Raw genomic sequence first — 18,006 nt, 5'->3', positions numbered from 1 at the left:
AAGCTTTGGCCTGATTTCCTGCCTTTGAATTTCTCAGCATTGCACCTGCATCTAAATATCAATTATATGGTTGCCATGTAGCCCTGCAATGGAGTCTAAGTTGTACTTTTCACTGACATCTTGTTTCACCATCTTATTGTCACTGACTACTTATGCTTTCATATAAATGGGGTATTTCTGTCCCTAATGCGTACACCAAAAAAAACTTCACATCCACTCTCTCCTAAACTAATACAAACAGAAAGTTTGTATTTTTTTTTTTTGGGAAGTCTGTTGTATCCAGCTGTTTCTGGCATCTCTGAATACAGGAATGGAAAACTAAAAATGTGCTTGTGTTAAAACAATGCTGACATAGTAGCATGGGCTGCATAATGTTTTCAAAAGTAAAAAAAAAAAGTTTGCTAAGACATGCAGGGGATATTGATAACAACACTAATTATTAATTATATAGATATAGAATTTCACATTGCAACAATGATTGATGGCAGAAAAAGACCAAAATAGCCCATTCAGTCTGCCTAGCAGGATATGTAGAATTGTAACTATTGCTAGTCTGTGCAATTTTCTTCTGTGCCTTCTATTAGAGTTATAACTGCAACTCCATGCAGGTTACCTATCATGCTTTCTGTAAAGCTAGCAACTGCTACTCCTTTCAGACTACCACCATGTCTTCGGTTTAGGGTTGTAACTGCCTCTCCTTGCAGGTTATCTCCATGACTTCTTGGAAGCACAATATAGTCATTTCACTGCTGATTTGGGTTGAACCACCACTCCATGCAGGATACCTCAGAGTTTCCTTACTACAGCTAGTGCTTCATTTCATTAATATAGCTTATCTAAGCAGAATCTCCAACAGGATATGCAGTTTTCCCTGTGTTCAGATGTGCAGGTGATTGTAAAGTGTTTTTTAATAAGACACTCTGGCATGAAATACTACCTTGGTGAGAGACTGTGTTTAAAATGCCCAAGACAATAAATCAGGATGAATTAATTTCTATTTGCATATGTTCAATATAGTTTGGCAGACGTTTCTGAGTGTTTTCTTTAAAAATATATGCTAGAAAATTCCCAAGGACTTGTACCCAATATTTCAGTGTAGCCCTTCCAACAAGTGGCCCACAGAACTCTAAGATCACACAGGCTCATTCTGTGGAAATTGTATTTCCTTACCAAGAGGTGGCAGAAAATTCAGTCCTTGGGGAAAGGATTCAAATCTGAAAAAGTTTTACTCGACTGCCTTTTCATAAGGTTATTGCCAGGAAGGAAGGGAGGAGGGGGTTTGGACCCACTTTTAGCTTGATCCTTCAATCTATACCTGTTTTTTTAGGGCCAGCTCTGGTCTTCTGCCTGTATACCAGTCATGCTCCTGTTCAGTACGTTCCTTTCCAGTTTTTTCATCCTCATTCCTCTGCTGCTCTCTGAGTTCTTGCTCAGTTCTATTCTGCCTCCTGTGCTCTTAATGATTCCTGTTCTGCCTCTGCATTCTTGCTTGTCATTGGTTTCTTTCTACCTTTCCTATCTGCTTCTATCTTAGTCCTTTTAGCTGGGCTTTAGTGATGTGCATTTCTTTATTATTGCCTCCAGAAACGAATGGAAGGGGCCACAAATATAAACAAAAATTTTCATTTCATTTGTTTATTTCCCATTCAAGTTCATGGCCCATGCAAAAGTGCTTCAATGAGACTATAGCAGTCAAGCAATGCCTGTGAGATAGCAGTCTGAATGGAGATGAGCTGAGAAAAGTAGCCAAGTAGACAGGATGGAGGAACAATTAAGATGACACATATTTTTTAAATGGCACCTGGATCAAATGACTCTGACATCCTCCCACCAAAAGTTCTGAGCATGTGTAAAGAAGATCTATTTTCTCTGTTGGATTTTACAAGGATAAGTTATATTTTTGGAAGCACTCAAAGGTTTAAAAAGGAGAGATAGAAGAAATTTGCATTGGCAGGGGGCTTTTTGGTAACTTCACTGCTGGTGTTGCAGTGCTTTCACTGTGTGAGAGAGACAGAGGCACTGTATTAATGCATTCTGTCTGTTCACTGGAATAGGACAATGGAAAAATCAGGGAACAAACAAAAGTGATTTTTTTGTCTCTGTCTGACTTTGCACAGTTCACTGCTTATAGTGCAGACTGCAGAGAGAGAACACAACAGCAGCCTTGTCAGTTTCTTCTCTATCTGACTAGTTTTGTGTCTGTGTGTGCAAAATGAGTCAGTAAGGTGCAGTCTACAATGTGGGCCAGGATTTTCGTCCAGATTATTTGAAGAAAAAACTAATGAAATATGTACCTAAGTGCAATTTGCGATCAGTAGGTGGAAGAATTGTGTGCATCCCAAAGAGTAATATTTAGTGCACACTAATCAAAAGGAAATGGAAAAAAAAATTGAATGCACATCCCTAGAAAATAGCTAGGCTTTCAACAAACAGAGATCACTCATTCTTGATGGTGATTTCTCACCTGTGGAATAGTCTATTTCCAGATGATACCAAGATCTGCAACAGAGTGGACATGCCTGAAGGAGTAGAGAGAGCATGAAAAATGATTTATGAAAGCTTGAAGAATGGTCGAAGATTTGGCAGCTGGGATTCAATAGTAACAGTGATTATAGAATAGAACAGTAAATATTTAAACAAACTAAATCTTTGTGAATTAATTTAGAGGCCAATTTTAAGAACCAATTGCGAGTGTCCATGTGCATACCAATTTTATAAAATGCATACGTCATCGTGTGCATGTTATAAAATATGATATCCGTGTGCACATATGCTGGATTTTAACATCCACAAGTGCATGTGCAGGTGACCCACGACTCACGTTTTCAGGGGGGGGAATTTTCAAATTACATGTGGCGACGTGTTCGGCCTTTTTTCCAGTTCCCTCCCAGTTCGCTCCAATTAAGGAGTGGACTGGGAGGGAGCTTACCTAACCCTTCCCTTCTTACCTCTTCTCCCTGATTCCTAAACCTACCCTAACTAACCTATTTTTAAAAGTTTTGAACTTACCTCCTTTGAGCAGTAGTAAGTTCTGCGTGCCATCCATAGCAGAAGTAATTATGCTGCAGGGGGCCTCGACATGTGGCAGATTGCTTAATTATTTATGTGCAAATTTCAGGTTAAAGTCCCAAAATACCCATGTACTACCCATGCCCCGCCTAGACTTCGCCCATGCCCTATCCCTTTTTTGAGAAGTTCTGAGATGTGCATGCAGTGGCTTTTATGCATGTATCCAAGCAGCTTTTAAAATCAGCTCGGCACACTCAGAACCAACATACTCACATATCCCCTAATTTCAGTGTGCATCGGGCCTTTAAAATTCATCTTCAAGTGAAAAAAGGCCGAAAAAAATGGACAGGAGATACAGTCATAGCAGTGCAGAAACACTTTTGCTTCAAAGCAAAATAAAGAAGAAATATAGCTAAATTGCTCTGGGAGTCCTGGAAAAGGGCAGAGGTTTCTCCTTGAGCAATAACAGCAATGTCATAGCATAGCCAACCCAACCCATGAGGGATACGCTGTACATGAAACTGAGGGGCTAAAGCCAGAGCAAAAAGGTGAATGAAGCACTGAGGCAGAGGTAGCCTCCTTGAGCCCAGATATCCAGCAGGTAGGTGAGGAGCCAGGCCAAGTTTGAGAGAATTGGACCATTACTAATCAGCAAAAAGACGAGGTGAAGGATCATGAGAAAATGGATGTCCCAGAGATCCAGCTTGGAGTAATGAACTGGACAGTCCCATGAATCTGGGGCTAACCAGAATGGGTGGACCAGAGAACAACAGAAGCAGGGGTTATACAGGGAACCCTTAGCTAAAGACCCAAAAGGGTGGGGGAAGGGTGCCTCTGTAAAAGATGGAAGTACTCCAGCTAAAGTGATTCCCCAGGGGTTAAAGGATGATGCTTTCCCAAGATAGAATCTTGTGAGAAAGACTGGCAGGAGTCACAATGAGGAAAAGAAAGTCCCAAGTCAGAGCAAAACCCAAGAGCAAGTATAGCAAATACCTACTGTGGGACAGAGCCCTAGTAGGGGAAGATGCTCAAGAAGATTGAGGTGTGGTGAGGTCAGGGGAGGAGAGGGGAAGATATGTGAAGGGGTATTTCTGAGGACTAGTGCAACAAGACACAGCTTTATGGGTACCTGATGACTCCCAGAGCAGGATATAATGTAGGCTAAGGGAGAGCAGAGAGGGAGGCCCGGGAACAGGAGAAGGCAGCTCCTTGTAACATAACTGACTTAACTGTGAGCAGAGAAGTGAGGCAACCCCTTGAGAATAGTATTGTTTAATATTCTGTGTTTTTAAGTGTTTTGTGATTGCTGAGATTTGAAGCATTGTAAATAAAAAGCACTGAGAAAAGTCTTGTGCCACAAAGAAGAATACAAAAAGGGAACAGAATTCAAGAAATAGTCATGTTAATATTTGAAGCTGTTTAGCAAGTCACTTAAATCCTTTGCAACATAAAACAAAGTTACTTGCTGATTATACTGATTGCATTCTATGAACAAAGAAATGTAAGACAATATAGTAACAAATATTAACAGAAATCAGTGCTACTATAGACGAAAGATGGAAAGATGTGATGGGTAGATAAGAAGTAGGGAGATGCGATGGGTAGAAATGAAGTAGGGAGCATGCAAAAAAACCAAACCAAAAAACAAGTCCAATATAGACACTTTCTGGGAATATAGATAGTGAACAGAAAATCCTTATATTCTATATAATTGTTTCATGACTTTTTTCATTGCATCTATAAACTCCTTGTTCCGTAAGCTATAGATTACGGGATTCAGCAAAGGAGTCACAGTAGTGTAGAGCACAGCTACTGCCTTATCCAAGTACAATGGGTGCTTGCCTGAGGGCCTGATGTAAATGTACATAGCACCTCCAAAGTACATGATCACCACAGTGAGATGGGATGCACAGGTGGAAAAGGCTTTACGACGTCCAGATGAGGAAGGGATTCTTACTGTGGTTTGTATAATGAAAATATAAGAGATACAGATAAAGAAAAAGGTAATGAGCAGCACTAACGAGGTGATTACAGAACTGGTCACTTCTGTCACTAAGTCCCTAGTGCATGAAAGTTCCAGTAGAGGCCCCGTATCACACAGGAAATGATTAATTTCATTCTCGCCACAGAAGGGTAACTGTGATACTATAGTTATGGGCACTGAACTCCAGAAGAACCCATTGATCCAGCAGGAAGCAGCCAGGCAGAAGCATACTCTGCTGCTCATTAACACATGGTAGCGGAGGGGCTGGCAGATGGCAAGATATCGATCATAACCCATGATGGTGAGTAAGAAACACTCAGTTGCACCCAAGGAGAATAAGAAATAATACTGCAGGAAGCAGCCAGTAAAGGAAATGTAGTTATTTTCAGACAGGAAGCCAGACAGCATTTTCGGCACAGTGGTAGTTGTATACCAGATTTCAACAAATGACAAATTGACCAGGAAGATGTACATGGGCTTGTGAAGTGACGTGTTGCACCATACCAACATGATGATCGTTACATTCCCCACCAAAGTAAGAATATAGACCCCTAAGAACAGTGTAAATATAGCAGTCTGTGTATGCCCATTAATAGAGAGTCCATGGAGAATAAAGTCTTTCACTTTTGTATGGTTTCTTTCCCACATCCGTCCAACATTTAACCTGAAAGAAGAAAAAACAGTGAAAGCATAAGGAAAGGAAGTTCATTCACTAATTCAATTGGCTGCTCATTATTTATGGCAATGATGTAGTCCTGATATTCAATTGTTGCATCTTTTCTAGAAAGAACAAATATTCTTGATAAGAAATATTAGCATGGAAAAGTAGGCCCCAAGACGATAAAGTGACAAGCACAAGGTCACCCAAGGAGCAGGATTAGAACTGATCCACCTGGAAGTAAAGGGTGCACTCTTCAAACTCAATGAGGTCCTTCCTGGGACTTTGTATTTAAGGCCCTGCAAGTGAGTTAAAAAAAAAAAAGGCTCCCCAAAAATTTACCTTTGAATATTTTAGGTTCATGGGGGTCTCTGCTACTGCCTCTGCAAAGCACACAGAATAAAGTAGGCATGGAGATTTCCAATGAATTCCCTGTATGTACTTTACTATCCCCTCCCCCAGCCCCGCCCCTTTTAGCAATTAGTAAGCATATGCATGTTTTTCATTGTGCATGCACATCTACCCCCAGCAAAAGGTGGGTAGTGTTCAAGCACACTTTCTAAGTGGGTGAACACCCATTTACTCACAAAACAAACTTTGAGAATTGCCTCCAAATAGACATTGCCAAGGTCATGCAGAGAGGCCCTATGTTCCTTTCATATATCATTCCCTGACTCATAACCTATGTTTGGGACAGCATCTTTATGTCAAAATTCAGTTTTAGGTGATGCATCTCACTTCAATATTAAATGCTAATATTTTATTTCAAACAAAATCACTTTTAAAAAGTTTTACAACTGCTTCATTCACAGTTTCAATCCTAATTATGGGCACTTGCTTATGGTTCTGATGCAGCAGTAATAAAATGCAAATTAACTCAATCAGATTCTTTCCTTTTGCTGAGCTCTAATACCTTCCATCCAAATTACCTGAGAAAACACTTGATGTCCATGAAAAATACTGGAATTTACAGTGGAAAATTCTAGAAGCCACTACAAAAGAGTTGTGTAAGTGGACATGAAAAGCAGCTCCCAGTTTTAACCAAAGATACAATTAGTGTTGTAGATATGGATTTATTTATTTAAAAACATTTTATGTTGCACTAGCTGGTGATTTAGATGGCTTACTGTTGCACTGGAGGTGGACCCTTGGCCTGGTGCAGGATTAGTACGGCCCTCTGGTCGGACCCAGAGAGAGCCTGCCACCAGGAGGCGGAGCACACCAGGAGACAGAGGCTAGCTGCAGCTTCACCAATAACAGTCCGGGGTTTCCGCGGGTTGAGCTCTTGGGTACCCGGACTGCCTGGGCTTAGGTAGGCCTCAGAGAGTCTCCCGGAGAGGTAGCGGAGAGATATGCCCACCAAGAGCAACGGTGCGTGGCTGGTGGAGAATGGATGAGCTAGACCAGAGCAAGACCACTGGAAGGAGACAGGAACTGAAGGTCCTCTGGAAAGGGTAGGCAGCGCCTAGTGGTCTAGCTTGATGAAGGCCGCGGGCAGCACCGAAGCAGGCTGGTCTAGTGGTCACAGAAGAAGCGAAGAGAGTATCCGAGTAGAGCGCAAAGGTCAAGGCCAAGATATCCACCCGAGAGAGGTCAGCCAAAGCAAGGGTCAGTTGCAGGTATCAATACGAGCGAGGTCAGTAGCAAGCAGAGGTCAGTTCCAGGCAGCAATCCAAACATAGTCAAAGACAAGCAGAAGTCAGTTCCATGCAGTGGTCCAAATGTGGTCAAAGGCAAGAAAAGGTCAGTTCCATGTATCAATCCGAGTGTGGTCAGAGACAAGCAGAGGTCAGTACCATGTATTAGTCCAAAGAGGTACAAGCTGAGTAGAGGAACGTGGAACAGGAAACAGGAAGAGATGCTGGGCACAGGAAGGACCACGGGAACACAGGAACAAAGGAGCACTGGAAAGGCACGGGAACACAGGAACGCAGGAGCACTGGAAAGACACAGGAACACAGGATTGCAGGAGCACTGGAAGAACACAGTGTGGCAACTAGCTACACAGGAATGTGATGACCCGATTGCCAAGGCGAGGAACTGGGGGAAGTGCCTCGCCTTATATACTGAGGAGGCGCTCAACCCAGGTTTCCCGCCCTTGGCCCTTTAAAGGAGGGAGCACCTAAGGGAGGGGCCGAGGATGCTGAGGACGCGGAGCCCCAACAGGAGCTCCGCTGTGAGGCCTGCGACGATGGAGGCATATGGGGAAGGCACTGAGGATATCGAAAGCTGGCCACAGAAGCGAGTGAGGAGTGCCCGGAGCTCTTAGAGGGAAGCATAAGGTGAGCAGGACCGGTCGTTGCACCAGCGCGGCCGGGATGCACAACACTTACTATTTATTCATTTATTATTTACAAAATATATATCCTGCTTATATACAATACGAAGCAGTTTACAATTTACATATACAGTTATTAAAAAATGAACAACACAAAATAAAACAAAAATTAAACGATACAATATAAAAGTATAATAATGCTGAAATAAATAATAAGACCAACAGCATAAAAAAATAAAATAACCCAGAAAACAAGTAATACCTCCTCAAATACAGCTCCTTAAAAGCAACTATGACTTTATAGTAAAACTCAATTCCCCTTGCACAAATGCTAATGTAAATAAGTGTGTGCCTTAAGGTTTTCTTGAACTGTAGCAAATCAAGCTCTGCTTTTAGTATTTCAGGCAGCTCATTTCATAAGACTGGACAGGCAATGTAAAAAATACACTCCCTGAATTCAGCCAATCACACCTGTCAAAGTGAGAGAATTTCCAAAAGATTATAGAATGAGGATCTCAATGTGTGGATGAGTTGATAGATTTTTAAATAGAATTAAAACAAGCAGGAGGTAAGCCATGAAGAGCTAAACACAAAAACTAAAATTTTAAATTGAATTTGGGAGCCAATGCAGAGTTTTCCAAACAAGTGTGATATAATCAGAGACAAGTCTTGAGGCAGAGTTGGATCATTTGTAAGGCTTTCAAAGACAGCTGAGGTAAGCCCATGTAAAGTGAATTGGAATAGTCAACTGAAGACAAGAAGAGCACATACAACTGTTTTCAGGTCCTAGGGAGAGAGAAACAATCATAAGAACAATTTGTTAAAACACGTAAAATAGACATACAACTATATCTTGACCTTTGATCTTTACTTGGATGACCAGAGATACCATGTTATATAAGCCCTGCTAGGTTAAAACAGGTACTTGTTATTTAATAAGGCTGTTGTCATGAACTCTTAAAATAAGGCTTGTCTTATCAAATACACTTTAAGATGTTTCCTAAATGTTATACAAATCCATCTGTCTTATTAGACATATTGGCATCTGGTTCCACAATAATGAACCGGCCATTGAAAAGATTTTGTTACGAATGTCAGAAAGTCTACCCACCTGATGACTTCGAATGCCTGCTAAACAATAATTCTTTGATTTCAAACTCCTAAGTTCTTTGATATATTTTCAAGAAAATGTCGATATATAAAGGCGCACCATTGTTTGGTGAAACTTATGACATGGCACCTGATGAAGGACTGATTTTCCAGCCAGTCTGCATTGCTTGAAAATTACCCCAGAATGGCACAAATATAACAGGTATCAATTAAACTCAATCGATTAACCAACGAGTCCACTATAGAATGAATCTAAATACGTTAGGTTATACAGAATTTTTCATTATATATGAGTAGTACCGATTCTGAAATATAATCATAGGCATGTGACTCTCATACCATCCCGCAAGCTCATTGGCATATCTGCTCTCAAGCCGCATCAGGGATCATCTTTAATCACTGGTCACAATTTTGCCCATGTATTTATGTTGCTAATTTTTTACTTTTTGTTCATTTTTTCTTTTTTAGATAAAAATTGTACTTCCCTTATGAAGCTCACAGAGGGTGATATCCTTCCAAATTGCTTTTAAATGCAGTCCAGAGTTCAGTTCGACGTGCACGTTTCACGTCCTGTGCTGCTTCAGGAACCTGTCTGGCTGTATTCGCGTGTGCCAATTTTCCTTCGGTTACACTTTAATATCTGATACAGTGTAACCGAAGGAAAATTGGCACACGCGAATACAGCCAGACAGGTTCCTGAAGCAGCACAGGACGCGAAACGTGCAAGTCGAACTGAACTCTGGACTGCATTTAAAAGCAATTTGGAAGGGTATCACCCTCCGTGAGCTTCATAAGGGAAGTACAATTTTTATCTAAAAAAGAAAAAATGAACAAAAAGTAAAAAATTTGCAACATAAATACATGGGCAAAATTGTGACCAGTGATTAAAGATGATCCCTGATGCGGCTTGAGAGCAGATATGCAAATGAGCTTGCGGGATGGTATGAGAGTCACATGCCTATGATTATATTTCAGAATCGGTACTACTCAATTATAATGAAAAATTCTGCACAAATATACAGGGACAGCTACAGAGCAGATATTCATCAACGTTCCATGCAGGTGCATCCCTGCTACATGCAAACCATGAACAGTGCATGGGCATATGGACACCTCCTAGAATAGCTAATCAGAAGCCCCATGCTGGTGCCCCAGTAATTCACATGTAATTCACAGTAATTCACATGTGACAAGGGTACCTATCCCCATGAGTGTGTATATTACTGCATTGAGCAGCACAAGGACTTGAAGTTACTTAATATTGACAAGCCGCTTTTAAATTCCATGCAGAGAACTGACATTCGGGCTGATACAGTAAAAGTCGCGGGACAGCGGGCGAGTGCCTGCTCTCCAGTGCACGTGATTTAGTATGCAAATGAGGGCCTGCGGTAAAAAGAGGCGCTAGGGACACTAGCGCATCCCTAGTGCTTCTTTTTTGACAGGAGCGGCGGCTGTCAGAGAGTTTGACAGCCGACGCTCAATTTTGCCAGCGTTGGTTCTCAAACACGCTGACAGCCACGGGTTCGGAAAATGGACGCCGGCATAATTGAGCGTCCGTCTTCCGACCCGCGGGCCACGGACCAATTTTAAATTTTTTGTTTTTTTATTTTTTTTATTTTTGGGGCCTCCGACTTAATATCGCTATGATATTAAGTTGGAGGGTGTACAGAAAAGCAGTTTTTTCTGCTTTTCTGTACACTTCCCCAGCGCCGGCAGAAATTAACTCCAGCCTTTGGGCAGGCGTTAATTTCTGAAAGTAAAATGTGCGGCTTCGCTGCACATTTTGCTTTCTGGATCCCACGGGAATAACTAATTTGCATGTTGCGGGCACTATTAGATTCGGGGGAGTTGGACATGCGTTTTCGAGGCGCTATTACCCCTTACTGAATAATGTGCGTCCAAATGTGGGCTAACAGTGTGATCCACTGGAGCGCACTGCACTGCATCGGCCTGAGTGAAAGCAGAATAAACATTCACTGCTCTTCAAAGCCTCCCCCTCCCTTCCTGAGGACAGCTAAGCTGTGATATTGCAGGAAGTGTATTGGATCAAAGGGAGCCTCAGAACCACCCAGGAAGCAAGGAGGGTTCTGACCAATGGGGGAGGGGGAAAAGGAGAGAGAGACAGGGGCTTCTGCTGAAAGGAAAAGACAGAGGCAAGAGGGAGCTGGCAGTGAAAGGAGACCAGGACCTGGCTTTTGTGTGAAACCCATGCAAAAACCTCATGGAGGTGTGTTACCCCCAAGAACAGCCCTACTGAGTGAGTACCAGTGAAAGGGAAAGAATCTCTTAAAAGGAGACAGGGTGGAGATGGGAATAAACTCCTCCCTTGCTGTCCTTCCCCACCTCAGGAGACACTGGCTGCAGTTTCTGCTGAAAGAGCCAATAGAGATAAGTAAACAACCAACACAACTCTAACAGTGAGAACCAGAGGGTGCTGCCTAAAGGTGTGCGCCTTTACTGGATGCTACACAGAGCATACTGTGCCAGTAGTTTGACCCTACATTTGCAAATAAAGACTGCAGGGGGCTTTCAAGCCAGAAACCCTCTGTGCTGTAAATGCTGGAACCAACAGTGACTGCCTGCTCAACCAAACACACAGTTTACAAGGCCCATTTTCACAGGAGGTTCCATATCACCCTGCCACAGCAGCCTTGTGTGGACATTTGGTAAATTTAGGAACCTCCAGGACCCTGCCACACTTTTGGTTTTTTTTTTTCCTTGTGCTTGCACCACTAGGACTGGAGAAACCATTTTTATTTCTAGCAGCTTACACTGGGGTTTGGGGGCTGCTTGCATGACTTTTGCAGTTTCTATGGTTGCCATTGTTATCAAAAGTGACATCCTGCTATTGTTAGAGAAATACATATTAAAAAAAAAAAAAAAAAAAATATATATATATATATATATATATATATATAACTGCTGTTCCTGCCCGTTACTGTGGGGCATCATTCTGGCACTGTGTTGACTGCCATTGTATTTATGTCTCCTCACCTTTGACAAAGAGTGAATTGTGTTGAGAGTTCCAGCGTCTCGTGTTGTATCCTGGCTCACCTGCTCAGGAACAGGGAGCACCAACTGCATTGAATCCGGGGTTGCCTGGGTCATTTCCCCCAGTACCTAAAGAACCCGCAACCCCTGTCTGGCCCTATTACATGAGGGCTGGGGGGGGGGGGGGGGGGGGGGGTCTTCTGCTGCAGCACACCTCCAGCTATTGGTGGCAGGTTTCTCCCCACGCCACCTGGTGGGGGCACTACACATAGCAAGCAGGAATTGTAGCACTTAGAGCTGGAGAATGTTTCATCATTCGAGACTCATGTAGTCATAGCACTGAGACACATAAACTGGAGTAGGCAGCTGAAGAGCGGATCCTCATCAGAACCCCATTCAGGCATCATACTGATACAATTAACGCACACATAATGAGCGGCATATGACTGGGTTCATGGCTATGGTGAAAAATGCAAAACAACAGATGTAAGACTCGGTTAGATTTAAATTAAAGGGGGCTCCAGCTGTCGCTGCAGCACCAAGGGTTCCCAGTACAGAATACAAAAAAGTTAAAAGTCCTGTGTGGAAGATCAATGCCCCGAGCTTTGCAGAAGCAATGCACAATATACTGATTTGAATGAAGTTTAAAAATAGCAAACAGAATGTTGGGAATTATTAGGAAGGGAATGGTGAATAAAACGGAAAATGTCATAATGCCTCTGCATCGCTCCATGGTGAGACCGCACCTTGAATACTGTGTACAATTCTGGTCACCACATCTCAGAAAAGATATAATTGCGATGGAGAAAGTACAGAGAAGGGCAACCAAAATGATAAGGGGAATGGAACAACTCCCCTATGAGGAAAGACTAAAGAGGTAGGACTTTTCAGCTTGGAGAAGAGACAGCTCAGGGGGGATATGATAGAGGTATTTAAAATCATGAGAGGTCTAGAACGGGTAGATGTGAATAGGTTATTTACTCTTTCGGATAGTAGAAAGACTAGGGGGCACACCATGAAGTTAGCATGGGGCACATTTAAAACTAATCGGAGAAAGTTCTTTTTTACTCAATGCACAATTAAACTCTGGAATTTGTTGCCAGTGGATGTGGTTAGTGTAGTTAGTGTAGCTGAGTTTAAAAAAGGATTGGATAAGTTCTTGGAGGAGAAGTCCATTACCTGCTATTAATTAAGTTGACTTAGAAAATAGCCACTGCTATTACTAGCAACGGTAACATGGAATAGACTTAGTTTTTGGGTACTTGCCAGGTTCTTATGGCCTGGATTGGCCACTGTTGGAAATAGGATGCTGGGCTTGATGGACCCTTGGTCTGACCCAGTAAGGCATGTTCTTATGTTCTTATGTAGATGAGGGAATTATTTCTGTTTATTGTTTCGAAAGTAGTGTGTGTGCTGTATCCGCAATGTGTCCATGTTTCTGTCAGAGCGATGCCTGCCTCGGAGCAGCACAATGCCTGCCTCGGAGCAGTTCAGCAGCACCCCAGGTTTCCCTAGATTTGGCACTGTGGAAGCAGCTGAGTATGGGTGAGGAGATAGCATTCAGTAATCTGTAAGAACATAAGAACATAAGAAAATGCCATACTGGGTCAGACCAAGGGTCCATCAAGCCCAGCATCCTGTTTCCAACAGTGGCCAATCCAGGCCATAAGAACCTGGCAAGTACCCAAAAACTAAGTCTATTCCATGTAACCATTGCTAATGGCAGTGGCTATTCTCTAAGTGAACTTAATAGCAGGTAATGGACTTCTCCTCCAAGAACTTATCCAATCCTTTTTTAAACACAGCTATACTAACTGCACGAACCACATTCTCTGGCAACAAATTCCAGAGTTTAATTGTGCGTTGAGTAAAAAAGAACTTTCTCCGATTAGTTTTAAATGTGCCCCATGCTAACTTCATAGAGTGTCCCCTAGTCCTTCTACTATCCGAAAGAGTAAATAACCGATTCACATCTACCCGTTCTAGACCTCTCATGATTTTAAACACCTCTATCATATCCCCCCTCAGTCGTCTCTTCTCCAAGCTGAAAAGTCCTAACCTCTTTAGTCTTTCCTCATAGGGGAGTTGTTCCATTCCCCTTATCATTTTGGTAGCCCTTCTCTGTACCTTCTCCCTCGCAATTATATCTTTTTTGAGATGCGGCGACCAGAATTGTACACAGTATTCAAGGTGCGGTCTCACCATGGAGCGATACAGAGGCATTATGACATTTTCCGTTTTATTCATCATTCCTTTTCTAATAATTCCCAACATTCTGTTTGCTTTTTTGACTGCCGCAGCACACTGAACCGACAATTTCAATGTGTTATCCACTATGACACCTAGATCTCTTTCTTGGGTTGTAGCACCTAATATGGAACCCAACATCGTGTAATTATAGCATGGGTTATTTTTCCCTATATGCATCACCTTGCACTTATCCACATTAAATTTCATCTGCCATTTGGATGCCCAATTTTCCAGTCTCACAAGGTCTTCCTGCAATTTATCACAATCTGCTTGTGATTTAACTACTCTGCACAATTTTGTGTCATCTGCAAATTTGATTATCTCACTCGTCGTATTTCTTTCCAGATCATTTATAAATATATTGAATAGTAAGGGTCCCAACACAGAACCCTGAGGTACTCCACTGTCCACTCCCTTCCACTGAGAAAATTGCCCATTTAATCCTACTCTCTGTTTCCTGTCTTTTAGCCAGTTTGCAATCCATGAAAGGACATCGCCACCTATCCCATGACTTTTTACTTTTCCTAGAAGCCTCTCATGAGGAACTTTGTCAAACGCCTTCTGAAAATCCAAGTATACTATATCTACCGGTTCACCTTTATCCACATGTTTATTAACTCCTTCAAAAAAGTGAAGCAGATTTGTGAGGCAAGACTTGCCCTGGGTAAAGCCATGCTGACTTTGTTCCATTAAACCATGTCTTTCTATATGTTCTGTGATTTTGATGTTTATAACACTTTCCACTATTTTTCCTGGCACTGAAGTCAGGCTAACCGGTCTGTAGTTTCCCGGATCGCCCCTGGAGCCCTTTTTAAATATTGGGGTTACATTTGCTATCCTCCAGTCTTCAGGTACAAAGGATGATTTTAATGATAAGTTACAAATTTTTACTAATAGGTCTGAAATTTCATTTTTTAGTTCCTTCAGAACTCTGGGGTGTATACCATCCGGTCCAGGTGATTTACTACTCTTCAGTTTGTCAATCAGGCCTACCATATCTTCTAGGTTCACCGTGATTTGATTCAGTCCATCTGAATCATTACCCATGAAAACCTTCTCCATTACGGGTACCTCCCCAACATCCTCTTCAGTAAACACCGAAGCAAAGAAATCATTTAATCTTTCCGCGATGGCCTTATCTTCTCTAAGTGCCCCTTTAACCCCTCGATCATCTAACGGTCCAACTGACTCCCTCACAGGCTTTCTGCTTCGGATATATTTAAAAAAGTTTTTACTGTGAGTTTTTGCCTCTACAGCTAACTTCTTTTCAAATTCTCTCTTAGCCTGTCTTATCAATGTCTTACATTTAACTTGCCAATGTTTATGCTTTATCCTATTTTCTTCTGTTGGATCCTTCTTCCAATTTTTGAATGAAGATCTTTTGGCTGTATCGCTTTCATTTTAAGAAAGGCCCTACCAGACCTATAAATTTACAACACGTTTACAACTGATTTAATGGACTATTTTTTTTTTTTATCCACTGATCTACGATTCCGCCCCCCCCCCCCCCCCCCCCCCCCCAGGAGCACTGACCTCTGCATCCAGAAACTGAAACGATATAAAGTCTTGTGGATTGATTGGAAGGCAGAGATGACTCCCCCTTCACTTGATTTAGTCGGTGTGCTACTATACAAGAGAGACTCCTTTATACAGCTCTCTCTGAATTAATTAATTATTTTTTTATTTGAATTTACCAGATAGCCCCACCAAAGCTGTGGACTTTAAAGCAAGCAAGGTCAACTATTTTGCTGTACTTTCTTTCAGTGCTGTATTGTTACTTACCTTGGAAATTTATAGGAATAATCCTCCCAAAATATAACTTTGCTACTTACTGTGAATGAGGTCTTGAAATTTCCAAGATCTGATTATGGAAGAATGAAGAATTTGATTATTCACTCTTTGTCTTCATAAATCAGGAAGACGAATTATCTGATTGCAAAACTGGAACGTCTGGGAGAGCGACTTGCAAAGAGTGAATCCTCTGCCTCAGCTTTACCTCTGCCACTTCACACTCATTGAGTCCATGGTTTCAGCTACAGGCTGAGATAGTCCCTCTGCTTTTCATGGAAACTCAAAGGATGATGGTCTCCCTCATTCTGGTTTTATAAAGGTTTATGTTATTGACAGGCTGGCAGTACTAAACGGTAAGGCTTTCGTCATTAAAGAATCTTAAAAGTTTTGAGGAAGTTCTATACCCATTGGAGGTAATTAATTATTCTGTAATTGCATGCACAGCCTAAGATAGAATGTATGTTTGGGTTGTCTTTCCACTACAGATGTTTCTGCCCTAAGGGAATACAGTGGTTGAAGATAAAATAATTAGTTTACTTTAACACAATGCTGTCTTGGGATTTGAGGCTGCAGAAAGTTTTCAAAAGAAAATAAGAGAATATACCAGTAACGCCAATTTTTATTATTATATTTATAAAGAATGTAATTCTCACATCCCATTCAAGTAGGATGATGATAGGATTTGCAGTTTTTCATGTGTTATGTATGTGTCCAGCAGTACAGGTGACAGTAAGATTTTATAGGGTGCATTTGGCATGAAAGACCAACTTTGTGAGAGATTGTGTTTAAGACATCAATGTAGAAAATTTATGTTTGAACAATGAACATTTTGTTCAGTATATTTTGGCAGCAGATTGTAGGGCTTTCCTTCACACACATAGAAAAAAACTGTGCACTTTATCCCTGCCATTATTTCTTTTAGATGTTTCCGGCAAGAGGCCTGCGTGACATTTTGTTCATGCAAGTTGTTTTTTCATTGCCCTCTTCTAAGTTGTCTCAGAAAATTCATATCTTGGGGAAAAAAATTCATTATTTGAAAATGTTTAACTGGACTGCCTATTCATAGGGTTATTGCAGGGGTAAATGGGGAGAGGTGGGGCTTGGCCCTACATTTAACTTGTGACTCTCTTCTTTTCTTCATGTATAGAAAAGGAATATATATGGAAACCCATTTGGCCTACAAACCTCAAACACCTACATGACTGTGCAGAAGAAAAGTAGTTTCCTCTTCTAGGTGGTTTACACATTCAACTAGTGAATAATTTACAAGTTGTGGAAGGGCTGGAGGAGCCCAGTCTCGGAAGCACATGATAATAAGGGCACCAGGCTGGCTCCTCCAGGCAGGCGACACTTAGGTTAGGCTGGGTGGGGGAGGGGGAGGGATAGTTAGGGGGATTAGAGGGGCGGAGAGACCCCCATATTTAATTTTGAATCAGTAATTTGGGGTCGTCCTCGGGCCCCTTTAGGGTCCCAGTTGCTTGGCCCCAGTGCATCAGGGGATGAATTAACAGAGTGGGGGGGGATAAAAGGGGGCAGTAACTGGTTGTGCCATCCCCTTTTGCACTGCGCATCTTTCTTTGGAGCCTTGATCCTCTTGGGCTGGGCCTGGCATGCCTGCACACGGTAGGGCACGTCCGGGAGTTTCTGCACTGGCTTCTGCCCCCAGTACATGATTCTTTCTCCTCTGCTCGCGTGGTAGTGGATGGGCCCAGTGATGAGTCTAGAATTGTGGCAGTAAGAGTTCCTGCTTCTGGGGTAGTGGGTGAGGCAGTTTCCGCGGGGCGGGTTTTTTCCTTCCTCCTTGGTGAATCCCCATGCTCCAGGGTCTCTTTTGCCTATCAACGCTTTGATCAACAGGTGGGTGCAGACTGGGCCTCTCGATCTTGTTGTCCCCCAAGTCAATTTTAGGTTTATGGCAGGAGGTTCCTTCTTTTC

The 18,006-nt window shown here is 42.1% G+C and overlaps 1 protein-coding gene across 1 annotated transcript; it reads right to left on the bottom strand.

Moving 5' to 3' along the window:
• Window positions 1-4,705: 4,705 nt before the first annotated feature.
• Window positions 4,706-5,641, bottom strand: LOC115077532 (olfactory receptor 6N2-like). Its single transcript, XM_029579824.1, has one exon. It carries the CDS (start codon window positions 5,639-5,641, stop codon window positions 4,706-4,708), a length of 936 nt encoding a protein of 311 aa, XP_029435684.1.
• Window positions 5,642-18,006: the final 12,365 nt, after the last annotated feature.

The sequence above is a fragment of the Rhinatrema bivittatum genome, chromosome 16, assembly GCF_901001135.1.
Source record: "Rhinatrema bivittatum chromosome 16, aRhiBiv1.1, whole genome shotgun sequence".
NCBI lineage: Eukaryota > Metazoa > Chordata > Amphibia > Gymnophiona > Rhinatrematidae > Rhinatrema > Rhinatrema bivittatum.
Note: the sequence above shows the minus strand (reverse complement) of the source record. Positions and strands in the feature narration are given on the sequence as shown.